The 18,507-nt window shown below is 44.5% G+C and overlaps 1 protein-coding gene across 5 annotated transcripts in view; it reads right to left on the reverse strand.

Annotated features, from left to right (window-relative positions):
• Nucleotides 1–18,507, reverse strand: part of tctn1 (tectonic family member 1) — a 101,090-nt gene that overhangs the window by 17,535 nt on the left and 65,048 nt on the right. For 4 of the 5 annotated variants that reach the window (XM_088287064.1, XM_088287062.1, XM_088287060.1 and 1 more), the window contains 2 exons: nucleotides 9,107–9,241; nucleotides 8,543–8,665 (listed from right to left, as the gene is read on the reverse strand). In XM_088287064.1, the coding sequence (XP_088143190.1) occupies nucleotides 8,543–8,665; nucleotides 9,107–9,241 (258 nt within the window). Of the gene's footprint in view, nucleotides 1–3,159; nucleotides 4,808–8,542; nucleotides 8,666–9,106; nucleotides 9,242–18,507 lie in introns of those variants that run through there. The other variant, XM_088287063.1, reaches the window with a different exon arrangement.

Genomic DNA, 18,507 nt, shown 5'->3' on the forward strand with positions numbered 1-18,507 from the left:
TGAGCAAGGCATCGTCCCTCCCACCTCAACTCAAGCGTTGCAGCACTCTTTTTGCATCTCTCTAATGCTTTTTTCAAAAGTTCAGAAGCAGAAGTATGAGGTGAGCTTTACGAGGTTTCTGGCGGTGCGATTCCATATATAATCGATGTTCAAACCCAATTTCATTGGGATTCCATATAAAAAGAGAATACAAATATTTGCAAATCATGATCAACCTATACTTAATTGAATATAGTACAAATACAATATATTATTTTTATGTTCAAACTGATAAACTTAGAATTTGATGGCTGCAACGCACACCAAAAATGCTGGGACAGAAAGACAGAGAAAGTTGAGGAATGCTCGATGCTCATCAAACACCTGTTTGGAACATCCCACAGCAGAACAGGTTAATTGGGAGTTGGTGAGTGCCATGATCGGGTATAAAATGAGCTTCCCTGAATTAATCAGCCATTCACAAGCAAAGACAGGGCAAAGTTCACCTCTTTGCGAACAACTGCATGAGAAAATAATTCAACAGTTTAAGGACAATGTTCCTCAACATACAATAGGGCTCGTGCAAAGCGCATCATCATTGGCGTCACCAAGGTTTCCACCATTTTGGAGGAGGTGGGGCTATGGGTGTATGAGAAGTGAGATCACATATATTCTATATTATCGACTGTAATGTAATCCTGCGTCATTTAAGGCAAACATAGATAAGGAGGGAGACCAAGGACAGGGGGATGTGGATCTGGTATCTGAATAAAACAAAGTTTGTTGTTCTATTAATTTGTCTATGTGATCTGGTAGTTACGCCAGTAATCTATGTAATCTAATCTTGTATTGATTCTAACGTTGTAACCATTGTAACCTTCAATAATTAGCTCTGGAATGAGAAAAACACCAGAAAGACATCACTATTGGTCTCATCACTCCTGGCCAGAATCTTGCCAATCCCAACGAGGATTGGGGCACTGCGCCAAGCAGGTGTGGTTCTCCCTTGATATTGTACAAAACACACAAAATGTACTTTGTAGCAGTGTTCGCTCTGAGTAATTGCCAAAATTACCGTATTTTTATGGCCGAAAGTCGTGCTGGGCGCAGCACCAGTTGCGGGTGATATCTCTGCATTTAATACTTAGACTAGGCGCACCGCACTACAAGGCGCATGTTAGCATGCTAGCTCGCGCATGCTGGCTCGAGCATTCTAGTACTCATGCTGATAGCTGTTAGTAGCAGCTCTTCAGCTCAGAAAAGATCAGAGATGTCATGGCAACTCATCTAATTGACAACATCAGGGGAGGGATGTCACTGGTCACCACACTCCTTAGACATTCTGTGTTCGCCTAGGTTGCACTGAGTCCTGCTCTGTCCCTTTGTCATACGGTATCCCACAAGCCCACAAGGTTCTGTTCTGGGGCCTTGCTGTTTTCATTATATTTTCTGCCCCTCGGTTCCATCTTACAAAAACATGGAATTTCCTTCCATTGCTATGATGACAGCCAGAGCAATGTCCCGCTAAGCAAAAAAGACGCTTTCTCCTTGAGACCACTTTTGTCCTGCCAAGAGGAAATCAAAATCTAGATGTCACTTAACTTCCTGAATTTCAATGAAAAGAAGACAGAGGTTATGATGTTCAGTCCGAGTGGCCCTTCTACTCTCAATCCTGTTGACCTTGGCATCTTATCTAAAGCCAACAGTCTCAAACTTAGGTTTTAAACTAGACAGTGATTTTCAGTTAGATCAGCAAATCAGTACTGTTGTTCGATCCAGCATTTTTCATCTCAGGCAGTTGGTGAAGGCCTTTCTTTCCCAACAGCACTTACAAACAGTAATCCATGCGTTTGTTTCATCGAGGCTAGATTACTGTAATGCACTTTACTTTGGAGTCAGCCAGTCCTCACTCAAGCGCCTACAACTGCTGCAAAATGCTGCCGCTCGCCTCTTAACTGGCGCTTGGAAGACGGATCACATAACCCCAATCATGGCCTCTCTTCACTGGTTCCCAGCGCACTTGATGGCCGAGTGGTCTAAGGCGCCGCGTTCAGGACCCAGTCTCCCCAGGAGGCCTGGGTTCGAATCTCGAATTTCCCCATTGTGGGACTAATAAAGGCATTATTATTATTATTATTATTATTACTTTAGAGTTCGCTTTAAGATGTTTATGTTCATCTCCAAAACCTTTAAATGGCCTCGCCCCAGCGTAGCTCTCTGAGCTCCTCCACCCCTATGCACCTGCCCGTTGCCTCAGTTCTGTGGACCAAATGCTGCTGGAGGTGCCGAGAACTAAGCGGAGCCTCAGGGGGGATTGTACCTTTTCTGTTGCCGGTCCTTTCCTATGGAATGAGCTCCCATTAAATGTTAGGCAAGCCCCCTCTCTGTACATTTTTAAAACCCGTTTGAAGACACGTTAATTCTTTAGCTTTCGACTCAACATGAGACTGTCACTGTTCTGCAATTATTCTGGTATCTATTGTAAATGTGTATATGTGGTATAATTTGTGTACTAATTACCTCCTAAATTATATGACGACATATGGTAAGCACTTTGTTACAGCTCCAGCTGTTGTGAAATGCGCTTTCTAAATAAAATTGTATTGTATATATATATATATATATATATATATATATATATATATATATATATATATATATATATATATATATATATATATATATCCATCCATCCATCCATCCATCATCTGTACCGCTTGTCCTCAATAGGGTCGCGGGGGGTGCTGGAGCCTATCCCAGCTATCTTCGGGCAGTAGGCGGGGGACACCCTGAACTGGTTGCCAGCCAATTGCAGGGCACACAGAGACGAACAACCATCCGCGCTCACACTCATACCTAGGTGCAATTTAGAGTGTTCAATCGGCCTGCCATGCATGTTTTTGGAATGTGGGAGGAAACCGGAGTACCCGGAGGAAACCCACGCAAGCACGGGGAGAACATGCAAACTCCACACAGGATGGCCGGAGCCGGGATCGAACCCACGCCCGATGCTGTCTCTCACTGTGAGGCCATCGTGCTAATATATATATATATATATATATATATATATATATATATATATATATATATATATATATATATATATATATATATATATATATATATATATATATATATAAAAATACACATTATTAATGGGATTAATCCAATTCCTTTTTTTACGCCGTGAATTTTTTTTTCATCTTGGCCTAATAAACAATGTAGTCCTATGACGGAGCGCTGACGCTGGAAAAACTCTAACGCCTTACCAGATCTTGCAAGACCGGAAAAAAACATCTAGCACGCGAAATTTAGGACACGCCTGCATGGGCTTGCTGTGCGGAGTTTTTGCCGGTTTATAGAACTAAAAGCATCATAGTGGTAAAAATGACGCAAACTCAATTCTGAATGCAATTGTTAAAGTTAGCTAATGGTCTCATTGATAAGAGCAGTCATTGGTGTGTATTGCCATCGTGAACTGAACTACCATCGCAGCACGTTCAGTTTAAAATACCATTTGATGGCCAAGCACACCGCTGATGACAATACTCCAGCCCCTTTGTCAAACCCAGGCATCTATGCAAAATTTGCGATAGAAACCGATGGATGGATCAACTAAAAAGAGACTCGCCAAAGCCATAGTTAAGTGGGTGGCCGTAAAAAGGAATATACAACACACAAAACATCCTCTGCCGACAGTGCCTCGCCGTTGTTGCTGCAACATGAGGTAATACAACAAACCTGTCTGACCATTTGAATCGCTATTACGAGCCCCCGTAAAACCAGTTCAGACTCATTAATGGGACCCGATGTAAAACCATCTACTCAAAAAACAATGAAAGACACCTTTATTAAAACACCTTATGACAGGTGTCACCAAATGGCGGACCGCGGTCCGGATCCAGACCGACAGATGGTTTGGATCGGACCCATGACCAATCTATGATAAATTTTTTTCAGGGCGCATTCGCAAACGTTGACGCTGCGATTCTAGTTAATACGGAAAAGGCGTCACTGATTAGAGCCAATCAAATCTTTTTTTACTATCCACTGCCAATTGCGCAGCAGACCGGAAGAGAGTGCTGCTGACAGTATGCCTCGCTAAAAGGTTACCAAGGTTGATGCGTGTTGCTTTAAATGAATGGACGGAGAAATTTAGTTTCGTTCTGGCTGCAGCCGATTCAAAAGTGTGCATCATATGCACCGAAACTGTCAAGTCAAGTCAAGTCAATTTTATTTGTATAGCCCTTAATCACAGACAGTCTCAAAGGGCTTTACATAGCCACAATCGACATCCCCGATCTTAACCCCCAGGAGGGCAAGGAAAAACTCACAAAACCTCATTAGGGGAAAAGTGAGAAACCTTGAGAAGGGACCACAGATGGGGGAATCCCCCTTCCAGGATGACCAGGCTGCAATGGATGCCAACTGGGCAACATTTGACACATACAATGATGCTATGCAATAATAGATGAGATAATATAAGAGTCAATTGAATGAAGTGCTGCAGGAAGATGACTTCAGTGGAGTGGGTCCTCATCCAAGGCCGTAATATCCATGGCAGCATATCCGAAGATGAGCCTTCGATCTTGTACCGGTCAGTTGGTGTAAATTCAGTACAGCCACTTCCAAGTGAATCGCCATCACCTAATTCGGGGAATTGGGAACAGAAAAGAAAGAACAGAAATAGCAAACAGGCCAACAAGTAGTTCAATGAAGTGCTGAAATATAAGGAAATCAGAAAAGGCGCTGCATGAAGACGACTTCGGCAGAGCAGGTCCCTTCCCGGTTCGTCAGTGCCGTAATCTTCAAAGCATGTCCCCATCACCTAATTCCCAAGCAGGGGAAGGAGGGGGCAGAAAAGAGAAGAACCGGCAGTAAACAGGCCAACAAATAATTAAATTAGATGCTAAAGTATATAAATAAATTGATCAAATGTCGCGCTGCAGGAAGACGACATCACTGGAACAGGTGCATGCCCAGTTGGTCAATGCCTTAAACTTCCTAGTGGGTCACCGTCACCTAATCCCCCAGCCGGGGGAAAAGGGGGCAGAAAAGAAAACAAAAGAGAAAAAAGAAAAAAAAGCGGCAGTAAACAGGCCAACAAATATTTCAGCTAAATGCACAAGAGTATAAATGCGTCTTTAATAGTGTTTTGAACATTTCTACTGAAGTGGCGCCTCTAATATCTGAGGGTAGTGCATTCCAAAGCATTGGTGCCCGAATAGAGAACGCTCTACCTGCGGACTTCTTTTTGGCTCGCGGGATCACTAAAAGACCAGCATTTTGTGAGCGAAGGTTTCGGGACGGAACATATGGTACCACGAGGTCAACGAGATAGGAAGGTGCTAAGCCGTGCAATATTTTAAAAGTAAGTAGCAGAACTTTAAAATCACATCTGAAGTGGACCGGAAGCCAATGCAAATTGGCTAATATCGGGGTAATATGATCAAACTTTCTCGTCTTAGTTAAGAGTCTAGCTGCTACATTTTGAACTAACTGCAGACTTTTAATACTAGACATGGGGAGACCCGAGAGCAAAGCGTTACAATAGTCGAGGCGAGACGTAACAAACGCATAGATTAAGATTTCCGTGTCACACGTTGATAGAATTGGGCGAATTTTAGCAATGTTACGCAGATGAAAAAATGCAGTTCGAGTAATACTTTTAATGTGCATTTGAAATGACATAGTTGCGTCAAATATAACACCGAGATTTTTTGTTGAATCCTTTTGGATAATATTACATTTATCGATATTCAGAGTGGTGTCTTTGAGAAGGTACCGATGACGCGCTGGTCTAATGATGAGCATCTCGGTTTTATCTGAGTTAAGACGCAAAAAATTGAAAGACATCCATTGTTTAATTTCGGCAAGGCACGCCCCTAATTTATAGCAGTCGCGCGGATTCGTTATAGCCAACGGCATGTATAATTGCGTATCATCAGCATAACAGTGAAAACTAATGTTATATTTCCGTATAATATCACCAAGCGGTAGCATATAGATGCTAAACAATAGAGGTCCAAGTACCGATCCCTGCGGAACTCCACATATGATCTTACAAAGATCCGAAGTCGTATTGCCATGAATTACACGGTGCGTCCTCTCCGACAGATACGAATTAAACCAAGAAAGCGCTGAACCTGAAATGCCAACACACGTTTCAAGGCGTTTTAATAATATGTTATGATCAACGGTATCAAAAGCGGCACTAAGATCGAGTAAGAGTAATATTGATGAGGTGTCGGCGTCCATAGCTATGAGAAGATCATTAGTAACTTTAGCAAGGGCCGTCTCAGTAGAGTGGTCGGCTCTAAAACCCGATTGGAAAGGTTCAAATTGATTATTAGCAGTCATATATTCATTAAGTTGTTGCGCTACGACTTTTTCAAGAATCTTTGCAATAAACGGAAGATTTGAAACCGGCCTATAGTTGATGAGACTCTCTGGGTCAAGGTTTGGTTGCTAAAGTAACGGTCGGATAACGGCGGTCCTAAAAGCTGCTGGTACTACACCCGTGGTAAGTGATAGATTAATTATATTTAAAACAGACGGTCCTAGGGTCGTAAACAGTTCTTTAATTAGTTTACCAGGAAGCGGATCGAGCACACAAGTCGCAACATTTCGAAGCGCCATTACGAAACAAAGCACCGCCTTTTTGTGCAAAGTTTTCCGCTGAAGTTTGAGGTGAGCGCACGCAAAAACATCGAACTTTGAGTGCAGTATAACAAATTTTTACATTTTCATTTAGAGCCCAGCGGCATGCAAACAAATGTTCACTAACAGTATCATGGATTTTGGGGAAACATAACAAAACATTCAGTGATGGGGAAATTGTGAAGGAGTGCTTATATGCGGTTGCACAAACATTATTTAAAGGAAAACACAAAGCCCAGATGTGTGAAATAATATACCAAATCCCAATGGCCCTGACTCTGTTTCAACCCAGATTTAAGTCACAAACTAATTTTTCTCATTAAGAGAAGTTAAAAAAAATATTCAAAAGAAAAGGTGGTGTCAAAGCTCATTTTGATGAGGACAGCCATTTTTATTGATTGTGTTTTACTTGGATTACTAGGCCTTCCGGTTTTTTTAGGCTGATAACTCTTTGATTTAAGAAAAAAAGGTAAAAGATGTTAACTCGATGCTTAGCACTTGATATATTTCTGCAGGAGATATTTTACTGTTTTTTTCTGGAAGTGGCCCCCTTAAGTTCCTGGAGCCACATTTTCTTGAATGTCAAATAAACGCCTTACATTTGTTTGACTGGCAAAGGTGTTTAATGGGAACATTGCTAAATATTTAGTATATAAGTGCGCTCTGTTGAAAATGACTAAATATTGAAACTATATAAAAATGTGAACATAGGCTAGACATTAAGGGAAGTTGGACTTTGGTTCGGACCTTTTAATTGGAAGAAATTTTAGTCGTGGACCTGTGTGTCTTTTAATTGAATACCTCTGCCTTATGATAAGAAGTCCAAACAGCATCGACAAATCAGGAATGCAAAAACCTCCGTGCAAGCAACTCAACGCCGTCGCGAAAGAGAGGTTTAAAAAAAAATTATCCGTACGCTCGACAAAAGGTATAAAATGCCGTGGCGCACGTATTTCTCTCAAGTGGCCATCCCAGAGCTGTATAATAAACAAAGCAGTCTTCCCAAACAGAGCTATTTGAGTCATCTGGTGAAAATTTTTCTAGTTTCAATATCGCAATGTAAATCATAGCCTCCCCACAAATCGCAATGTCAGTTTTTTCCAATATTGTGCAGCTCTAATAAAAAAAATTAAATAAAAAAAATATATGTGTATATATATATATATATATATATATATGTATATATATATATATATTTATTTATATATATATATATACGTATATGTATATGAGCTTTCACACTGTAAAACATCAATAGAACCTCAAATACAAACCACACCATTACCAAAGCATATATAATAGTAATCTTACATCTCTGGCACATTGACGAAATATATCATACAAATTCAAACAAATTTGCGTGACTCAAAATTACATATTATGATATGAAAAAGCAAGATGCTAACTTTTAACACTTTAGGGGGTAAAGGATGAGTTATCCTGTGTCTTACATAAAAATCCTCAACTCGAAAAGAAGGCGATTTCACCTGTATGTCATATCTAAAAATACATGCCGAAAATCTATTTTCATCCAGCAAGAGCAAATTTTTTCTGAGAGGAGTTGAAACAAACCTGGCATGACGTGGTCACACAATAATGGGGTCACGAGTAACTGCAGAACTGGCTCCATCGTCACACACCTACATACTGGTTGGAGTTTTGAGCCATGGTTCATACACTAATTGTTTTATTGCAAATCTTGTTTGAACAAAAAAACACCATTTTATGCCATTGAAATGTATTTGAGCCCATGCTTTAATTTAGCAATCACAATGCAGTAAAAGTTAATTATTGTCCATCTCCTGATAGGAAGTTTGTTTCTAAACCAAAGGCAATCATACTGTAAATTTGCAAATAACACCCTTTTAAGCTGAAAAAAAAGCTTATTGAGCTCAGATAATACCTGAATAAATCTGAGAGAGAACTCCTGCTCCAGGTAAAGTAGTGTCGCATGAACATTCCCAAGTAACAGATAAACTGCAGCATTTACTATTTGGCCTTCGTTGTACTTCACCAAATATGCAACCTGAGAAAACAAAAAAAAACAAACAAATGCATTACGGGACGACATGGCTCAAATGCTAGGGCGGTCATCTCACAACCAGAAGCTTGTGGGTTTTATCCTCAGCCCTTGTGGCCATGACCAAGTGTCCTTGCGCAAGACACTGAACCCCAATTGATCCTGATTCTGCGTCATCAGTCGGAGAATGAGGAGACAGTCCTTATTAAGGATGTAATGCTGATGTAAGGGTTTACACAGATGAGTAAATTTCTCCAAAGGACTTACACAAATGAAAATGTCATAGCAAAGCTTGATTTAGAGACAGTCCTCATTCTCCTACTAATGATGCAGTTAAAGCGCTATGAGTACCTTGAAGGTAGAAAAGCGCAATACAAGTGAAACCATATCAATATACCTTTTGAAAATATGTCTGTTGTCAAAGTCAAAGAGTTGTATTAGACTCACCTTCAAAACAACATTTGTGCAAACATTTGGATGAATGAGATACGGCTTCATGTTTTCCTCTTCAATTATCCTGACTTCATTTTCAGTGCCATCTGAAGACTGCAATATGACTGAAGCCAACTTCACAGGAACAACCTGAGAATCACTCACACAAAGGTAAATCGTGTATTTGAAATTCTTCTTTTTTTTTTAAACCAGGCTTTAATAGTGAATTCCATTGAAGCTGGGACATTGTGTAAAATGTACAAAGAATGCAGTAATTTGCAAATTTCATGGTCAACCTATAATTAAATAAATACACAACAAAGACAATATACTTAATGACTAAACTGATAAGACTATTTTTTTTTAGAATTTTATGGCTGCAACATGTACCAAAAAATCTGGGACAGGTGGCAAAAAAGAAAGTTGAGGAATGTTTGGATGATCTCTCAGGTGAACAGGCTAATTGGGAGCTTGGTGGGTTCCATGATTGGGCATAAAAAAGCTTCCCTGAATTGCTCAGACATTCACAAGCAAAGATGGGGCAAGGTTCACCTCTTAGTAAACAACTCCGGGATAAAGTAGTCAAACAGTTTAAAGACAATGATCCTCAACGTACTAGTGCAAGGGATTTAGGGATTTCATCATCTACGGTTCATAATGTCATCAAATGGTTCAGAGAATCTGGAAAAAAAAACTGCAAGGCCGAAAACTGACATTGAATGCCCAGGACCTTTGATACCTCAGGTGGCACTGCGTCAAAAACCAACACCAATGTAAATGATAAATGAGCTGTCACTTGTATAGCACTTTTCTATATTCAGTACTTCACACTATTACCTCATCTACCGACTGATGATATACCATCTACAGCAACTGGGGGTTCAGTATCTTGTCACAACCTCTCAGTTGCAAAACAACCACTCTACCACCGAGCCACGCCACTCCCAATTTGTTAAGGACATCACCCCATGGGCTCAGGAACACTTCAGAAATCCAAAGTCAGTCAAATACAGTTTGGCGCTACATCGTAAGTGCAAATAAAGACAACTATGCAAAGCAAAAGCCATTTATCCATGAATAACTGATGCAAAGTGTAAAAGTGTTCAGTTCAAATTGTTAATGAATGTTATGGTTGTCGAGTCCACCGGGACAAAGAGGAAAAGGACCATCCGGACTGTTATGGACGCAAAGTTCAAAAGCCAGTATCTGTGATGGTATGTGGCTGTGTGCCAATCGCATGAGCAATTCTGTGAAGGCACCATTAATGCTGAAAGGTACATACAGGGTTTGGAGAAACATATGCTGCCTTCCAAGCAACTTCTTTTACATAAACACCCATGCTTTTTTCATCAAGACAATGCCAACCCATATTCTGCACGTGCAACAAAAGCGTGGCTTCAGAGTAAAAGACAATGAGACTGGCCTGCCTGCAGTCCAGACCTGTCTCCCATTGAAAATGTGTGGTGCATTATGAAGCGTCAAATACCACAAAGGAGACCCCAGACTTTTGAACAACTGAGGCTGTGCATTGAGCAAGAATGGGAAAGAATTACACCTACAAAGCTTCACCAATTAGTGGCCTCACTTCCCAAACGTTTATTGAATGTTGCTAAAAGAAAAGGTGATTTATCAGATTACCCTATCCCAGCAGTTTTGGAACATGTCACAGCCATAAAATTCGAAATTCATAATTCTTTGCGAAAAACAAAGTTTATCAGTTTGAACATGAAATTCAATACAACTTTATTTATATAGCGTATTTCACAACAGCTGGATATCTTGTGAGTTGACGCTGGTCTAGTGGTACATCTGCCTGACTTGTGTGCGGGCAGCGTGGGTTCGGTTCCCACTGGGTGACGGTGTCTATGTCTGCCCTGTGACTGGCTGGCAACCTGTTCAGGGTGTTGTGCGCCTTTCGCCCATTGACTGCTGGGATAGGCTCCAGCACCCTCCCGCGACCCTGTACAGGATAAGCGGTGTGGATGATGACATGGATATCTTGTCTTTGTCCATCCATCCATCCATCCATTATCCGCCGCTTATCTGGGGTCGGGTCGCAGGGGCAGCAGCTTCAGCAGGGAAGCCCAGACTTCCCGCTCCCCAGCCACATCTTCTAGCTCTGCCGGAGGGATGCCCAGGCATTACCAGGCTAGCCGGGAGACATAGTCTCTCCAGCGTGTCCTGGGTCGTCCTCTGGGCCTCCTGCCGGTGGTACATGTCCGGAACACCTCACCAGGGAGGCGTCCAGGAGGCATCCCAATCAAATTACAAATCCTGGGAAATCGCTATGTGCGAGACAGCTGTGTGATCATCATCACGGAATCCTGGCTGCACGCCAAAGTTCCCGACGCTCGCATCCAGCTAGCTGGGTGCTCGCTACATCGCGCAGATTTAACGAGAGACACCGGTAAGAGCAGGGGTGGGGGGCTCTGTGTTTACGTGCATGAGAACTGGTGCAATAACAGCGTGATCGTTGAGAAGCACTCTTCCCCCGACATCGAGTACATGTCCGTTAAATGCCGGCCTTATTTCCTCCCGAGGGAGCCAACAGTAGTGCTCGTCACAGCATCCCTCCTGATGCGAACACTAGCACGGCGCTCTCACTACTCGCGTGCGTCATCGATAAGTAGCGGGTGACTTTAATAAGGCCAATTTAAAGACTGTACTCCCAAAGTTCCACCAGCATGTCAAGTGCCCAACGAGGGGAGACAACACTCTTGACCATGTGTACTCAAACATCAAGCACGGATACAGAGCCTTCCCACTCGCCCCCCTCGGCCAGTCAGACCACCTGTCCTTGCTGCTCACATCTGCGTACTCACCTCTCAGACGCAGATCCAGGCCCACCACAAAGAATGTGAAAACCTGGCGGGCGACCGCCAGGAGTGAATTACAGGACCGCTTTCAAGACACCAACTGGGACCTCTTTGATCATCAGGACCTTGATATTTACACACAATGTGTACTGGACTACATCAAGTTCTGCATGGAAACTGTGTCCCTGAACAAGACCATACGGACCTTCCCAAACGTGAAACCCTGGATGTCCAGCCAGGTTCGCTCTCTCCTCAAGGCCCACGACACTGCCTTCAGGTCAGATGACAGAGCCCTGAACCGTGTGGCTCGTGCTGACCTGAAAAAAGGCATTAAACTACAAAAGGAGGCTGGAGTCCCACCTTGCCAGCAACAGACCACGGGAGGTGTGGAAGGGTCTACAGAGCATCACCAACTACCGAGGCGGCAGCATGACATCTGTAGACCCGAGTGCGGCGCTAGCAGAGGAGCTAAACTGCTTCTTTGCTCGCTTTGACTCACCCCAACCGTTACACCCCCGCACTCCATGCCTCAACTCTCCCTCACTCACCATAGAGGAACACGATGTGAGGCGTGTGCGCCTGGCTATTAACCCCAGGAAAGCTACTGGACCCGACGGAATACCAGGCAAGGTCCTCAGAGCATGTGCCCACCAACTATCACATGTTTTTGGCAGGATCTTCAACCGCTCCCTGGCTCAAGCAGTCATCCCCTCCTGCTTGAAGACTTCCACCATTATTCCTGTCTCCAAAAAGTCACCCGCAGTCCTCCTGAATGACTACCGTCCTGTTGCTCTCACGGCAGTCATCAAGAAGTGCTTCGAGAGACTGGTTCTCCAGAACTTCAAGGATTGCCTTCCTCCCACACTGGACCCCTACCAGTTTGCAAACCGAGCAAACAGATCCACTGAGGACGTCATCGACACTGCTCTGCATGTTGTGCTGGGCCACCTGGAACAATAGCAGAGCTATGCAAGGATGCTCTTTGTGGACTACAGCTCGGCATTCAACAAAATCATCCCGGACATCCTCGTCGCCAAACTGGACATTCTCGGCCTCCCTGCCCTCACACGCATCTGGATTAAGGACTTTCTGACCAACAGACCCCAGACTGTGTTGCTCGGCCCCTACATGTCCTCCACCCGAACGCTGAGCACCCCTCAAGGATGCGTGCTGAGCCCTCTCCTATACGCCCTCTACACCTATGACTGCAGCCCGGCCCACGGTAACAACACCGTCGTCAAATTTGCCGACGACACGACAGTGGTCGGTCTGATCTCGAAAGGTGACGAGGCAGCCTACAGGGAGGAGGTCCAGAGACTAATGGCTTGGTGTGAGGACAACAGACTGCAACTCAACATTGCAAAAACAAAGGAGATCGTCATCGACTGGAGAGGATCCACACATTCAAGTTCCTGGGAGTACAGATCTCCGATGACCTCTCGGGACACACAACACCACAGCAGTGGTAAAGAAGGTCCACCAGCGTCTGCACTTCCTGAGGGTTCTCAGGAAATTCAACCTGGACAAGAAGCTGCTGCTGGCCTTCTACCACTCGTCCATCGAGAGCCTGCTGACCTACTGTGTCTCCACCTGGTACAGCAGCTGCACTGAGGCAGACCCAAGTGAGGCTCCAGAGGACAGTCAAAACGGCGCAAAGGATTATAGGCTGCCCTCTCCCCTTCCTGTTGGACATCTACACCACCCGGTGCCTCAGCAGAGCTCTCAATATCGTCAAAAACAATACTCACCCGAACTCACACGTGTTTGACCTGTTGCCCTCTGTCAGGCGCTACAGGTGCATCAAATCAAAGACTAACAGACTGAAAAACAGTTTCTTTCCAAGAGCCATCACCATTCTGAACTCTACCACACACACACGACCACCCTTACCTTGCAGAACAGCGACGTAATGTGTTTTATTTATCCAATTTCGTATTATTTCCCATCACATTATTTATTCTCTTATCTAATTGATATATTTGATTAAATTATTGTTGTATTGCACTGGAGAGGGGAGCTCTCTAATCTTGTTGCACACTGTACAATGACAATAAAGGGATTTCTGATTTCTGATCTGATTTCTGAGATGTCCGAGCCACCTCATCTGGCTCCTCTCCACGTGGAGGAGCAGCGGCTCCACACTGAGTGCCTCCCGGATGCCCGAGCTTCTCACCCTATATCTAAGGGAGAGCCCAGACACCAGACACCTGCGGAGGACACTCATTTCGGCCGCTTGTATCCGAGATTTTGTTCTTTCGACCCACAGCTTGTGACCATAGGTGAGGGAAGGAACGTAGATCGACCGGTAAATCGAGAGCTTCGCCTTTTGGCTCAGCTCCCTCTTCACCACGACAGACCAATACAGTGTCCGCATCACGTCCGCCTGTCGATCTCTCGCTCCATCCTCCCCTCACTCGTCAACAAGACCCCAAGATACTTAAACTCCTCCACTTGGGGCAGGATCTCCTCCCCGACCTGGAGAGGGCACTACACCCTTTTCCGACTGAGAACCATGGTCTCAGATTTGGAGGTGCAATCTTCATCCCAACCGCTTCACACTCGGCTGCGAACGGCTCCAGGGAGAGTTGGAGATCACGGCTTGAGGAAGCCAACAGTACCACCTCATCTGCAAAAAGCAGAGATGAAATACTGAGGTCACCAAACCGGATCCCCTCATCACCTCGACTGTGCCTAGAAATTCTGTCCATAAAAGTTATGAACAGAATCGGTGACAAAGGGCAGCCTTGGCGGAGGCCAACCCTCACTGGAAACGAATCCGACTTACTGCCGGCAATGCGGACCAAACTCTGACATCGGTGGTACAGGGATCAAACTGCCCGTATCAGGGAGCTCTGTACTCCGTACTCCCGAAGTACGCTCCACAGAACTCCCCGAGGGACGCGGTCGAACGCCTTCTCCAAGTCCGCAAAACACATGTAGACTGGTTTGGCGAACTCCCATGCACCCTCAAGGACCCTGTAGAGAGTGTAGAGCTGGTCCACTGTTCCACGGCCAGGGCAAAAACCGCACTGCTCCTCCTGGATCTGAGATTCAAGCTCCCGACGGACCCTCCTCTCCAGTACCCCTGAGTAGACCTTACCAGGGAGGCTGAGGAGTGTGATTCCTCTCTAATTGGAACACACCCTCCGGTCCCCGTTCTTAAAAAGGGGGACCACCACCCCGGTCTGCCAATCCAGAGGCACTGTCCACGATGTACACGCAATGTTGTAGAGGCGTGTCAACCATGACAGCCCCACAACATCCAGAGCCTTAAGGAACTCCGGGCAGATCTCATGCACCCCCGGGGCCTTAACCACCTCGGCTACTTCAGCCCCTGAGATAGGTGAGTCCACCACGGAGTCCTCAGGCTCTGCTTCCTCAATGGAAGGCGTGTCTATTCAATTAAAAATAGGTTGAACATGATTTGCAAAACATTGTACTGTTTCTCTTGACAATTTACACAACGTCCAAACCTCAATGGAATTGGGGTCGAACAAAGTCCCAATGATCTGTGAATCTGTATAATCTTTTTTGCAAGCTTTTGTATAGGCTGTAAATTTGTTCTGCCTTTTGTTGGTCACTGTTCTGAATATTTATTGTTGAGCCCAAAGACATAAGGAAATTTACGCACAGCTCTGACCACATGTACACACAAAACATTGTAATAAAACAGTGAAACAATACACTGTGTTCCAAATTATTATGCAAAGTACATTTTACTGACATTTGACATTAAAATATTGTAAGTCTTTGCTAGGAACGTCTGGGAGAATCCCGTGTCAGAAATTGTTATTAAATTCCCACCTCCAGCAGAATTCTGCCCACGTCCCTGGAGAGACAGGGGACATTGAGTCTGAGTGGACCATGTTTCATGTGGCGCTGTCCTGGTTGACACGCCTCACAACATTACATGAACATCGGGGACAGTGCTTCTGAACTGGCAGACCAGGGTGTTGGTCCCCCTTTTTCAGAAGATGGACCGGAGGGTGTGTTCCAACCACAGAGGAATCACACTGCTCAGCCTCCCTGGTAATTCAGAGGTGTGAGAGAGGAAGCTCTGTGGGGAGGTTAAATCTCAGATTCAGGAGGAGCAATGTGGTTCTCACGCCACACATGTTACGGTGGACCAGTTCTACATCCTTGGCAGGCTCTTCAAGGTGCATGAGAGTTTGCAAACCAGTCTACATGTGTTTTGTGGACTTGGAGAAGGAGTTCGACCATGTCCCTCAGGGAGTTCTGCGGAAGGTGCTTTGGAAGTACGAGATACCCAGCACCCTAATATGGGATGTTTGGTCTCTGTACCACCGATGTCAGAATGTGGTCCGCATTCCTGGTTTGAAGTTAGATTTGTTTCCAGTGAGAGTTGACGCTGCCAAGGCTGCCTTTTGTCACAGATCTCTGTTCATAACGTAACAGTTTTGCTTGGCGCAGCTGAGGCATTGAGGAGGTCCTGTTTGGTGGGCTCAGTATTGCATCACTGCTTTTAGCAGATGCTATTGTACTGTTGGCTTCTTAAGCACTGATCTCCAACTCTCGTTGGAGCAGCATAGCTGAATGTGAAGCAGTTGGGATGAACATTCATACTTCCAAATCTGAGACCATGGTCCTCATGTGGAAAAGGGTGGGGTGCCCTCTCCAGGTTGGGGATGAGATCCTGCCCCTGGTGAAGGATCTTGCTCACAAGTATTGGTAGGATGGAGCTTGAGATCGACAGGTGTATAGGTACACCGTCCGCTGTGATGCGCACTCTTTATTGGTCCGTTGTGGTGAAGAAGGAACTGAACCGAAAAGCGAAGCTCTCAATATACGTTCCTACCCTCACCTACGGTTACAAGCTGTGGGTCGTGCCTGAAAGAACAAGATCCCGGATACAAGTGGCCGAAAAGAGATTCCTCCACGGGAGTCGAGCTCCCACATGTTGAAAGGAGTCAGATGAGGTGGCTAGGGCGTTTGTTTCTGATGCTTTTTGCACGCCTCCCAGGTGAGTTGTTTGAAGCATGTCCCACCGGCAGGAGGTCCTGAGGGCAACCCAGAAAATACTGGAGAGACTATTTATCCCGGTTGCCTTGGGATCCCTTTGGTAGATGTTAGGTTGAATATATAAGTTATCCCATATTTACTCTATTAGTATTGCATAAGAATTGTTCCACAGTGTGACCTATTTTTGAACCATATGGATGAGAAGACTTCAGGAGAAGCGGATGCCAGAAGACTGGATCTACAGCTGCAACATCAAAGGAGGTGTGCCCGAGACACACCTCTGAAACAAAAGGACTGAGACTTTAGTGCTAGAGTACTAAAAGGCATATCTGCCTTTTCAATCAGTTAACGACTGCTTTGTATGTTGGTTCCCCCCCTCCTCCTTCATTCCTTAGTCTTTAGTGCAAATACATTGTATAGTAAGGGACTTCCCTAATAAAATAGAGGGCTCAGCGGAGTGTGCTTCAGAGCGAAGTTGGAGATGTAACTGGTGCACACCTCCGTTCGTTCCCGTCGTGAGAAAAAAGATGAACTCTTGTCTTCCTTTCATTCATTTTGCCTGTGTTCAGTGAATGCTTAGGTGATTAAACCTGGCAGTAGATTAGAAGACATGGCTGGGGTGAGGGAAGTCTGGGCTTCTCTGCTGAAGCTGGTGCTCCTGTGACATGACCCCGGATAATAGATAATCGATGGAAGGATAGGAAAAAAATGGTAATCATCCCATGCCAAGTTAGGAAGCGGGCTTTCCAGCAGCGACAATTAGAAAAGTGTTGTGCCTCATAATGTCCACTGAAGTTGACATGTAAAACTATTTGGTTCACAAATGAAGAAAATAGCAGAGGCAAGAGTTTTTTTTTATGTTACAGGATGTGGGAACCCTCAAAAGGCAATACAATACAACTTTATTTATATCCCGCATTTCCACAGCTGGAGCCATTTAAAAGTCATATAATCTGTTGCGGCTTTGATGCAACAGTTTTTAAAGATAAAGATAAAGATAAAGATGTTATTTCTTACCCCCACTATGGAGAAATTTGCAGTGTTACAGCAGCAAATATAGATCACACAGAGGCGTAATGCAGCTGTTAATGTATAACATGAGCAGCAGACATTCAGAAAAAGCAAAAGTATGTGAATATACACAGTATATACGAATAGACACAAATCCCCATGAATATACACGCATCCTTGTATTGGTCAATAAAAGTACACCATTGGATGAAAGTACAGTAGCAGTGTGTATTGCATCCTAGGACTGCACAATTGCACTAATGCCCGCCCGTTTGTAGACTTGACCCAATGTTCTTGTTAAACAGTCTGACACCAGCCAGCAGGAAGGAGCAGCAAAATCTATCCTTTGCACCGCGAGGGTTTAACAGTCTATCACTGAAGGAGTCTATCCTGCCCCCCACTGAGTACACCGAGTCCAGGGAGCAGCCCAGGACAGAGATGGCCCTCCTCACCAGTTTGCCCAGCCTGTTTTTGTCCCGGCCCGAGATACCGCCTGCCCAGGAGACCACTCCATAGAAAATGACCGATGCAACCACCAAGTCATAGAAGTTCCTGAGAAGTGTCCCCTGAACGCCAAAGTACTCAGCCTCCTGAGTAGGAAGAGTCTGC

This window comes from Idiotropiscis lumnitzeri, unplaced genomic scaffold (assembly GCF_059441095.1).
Source record: "Idiotropiscis lumnitzeri isolate Australia: NSW breed Sydney's pygmy pipehorse unplaced genomic scaffold, RoL_Ilum_1.0 HiC_scaffold_23, whole genome shotgun sequence".
Taxonomy (NCBI): domain Eukaryota; kingdom Metazoa; phylum Chordata; class Actinopteri; order Syngnathiformes; family Syngnathidae; genus Idiotropiscis; species Idiotropiscis lumnitzeri.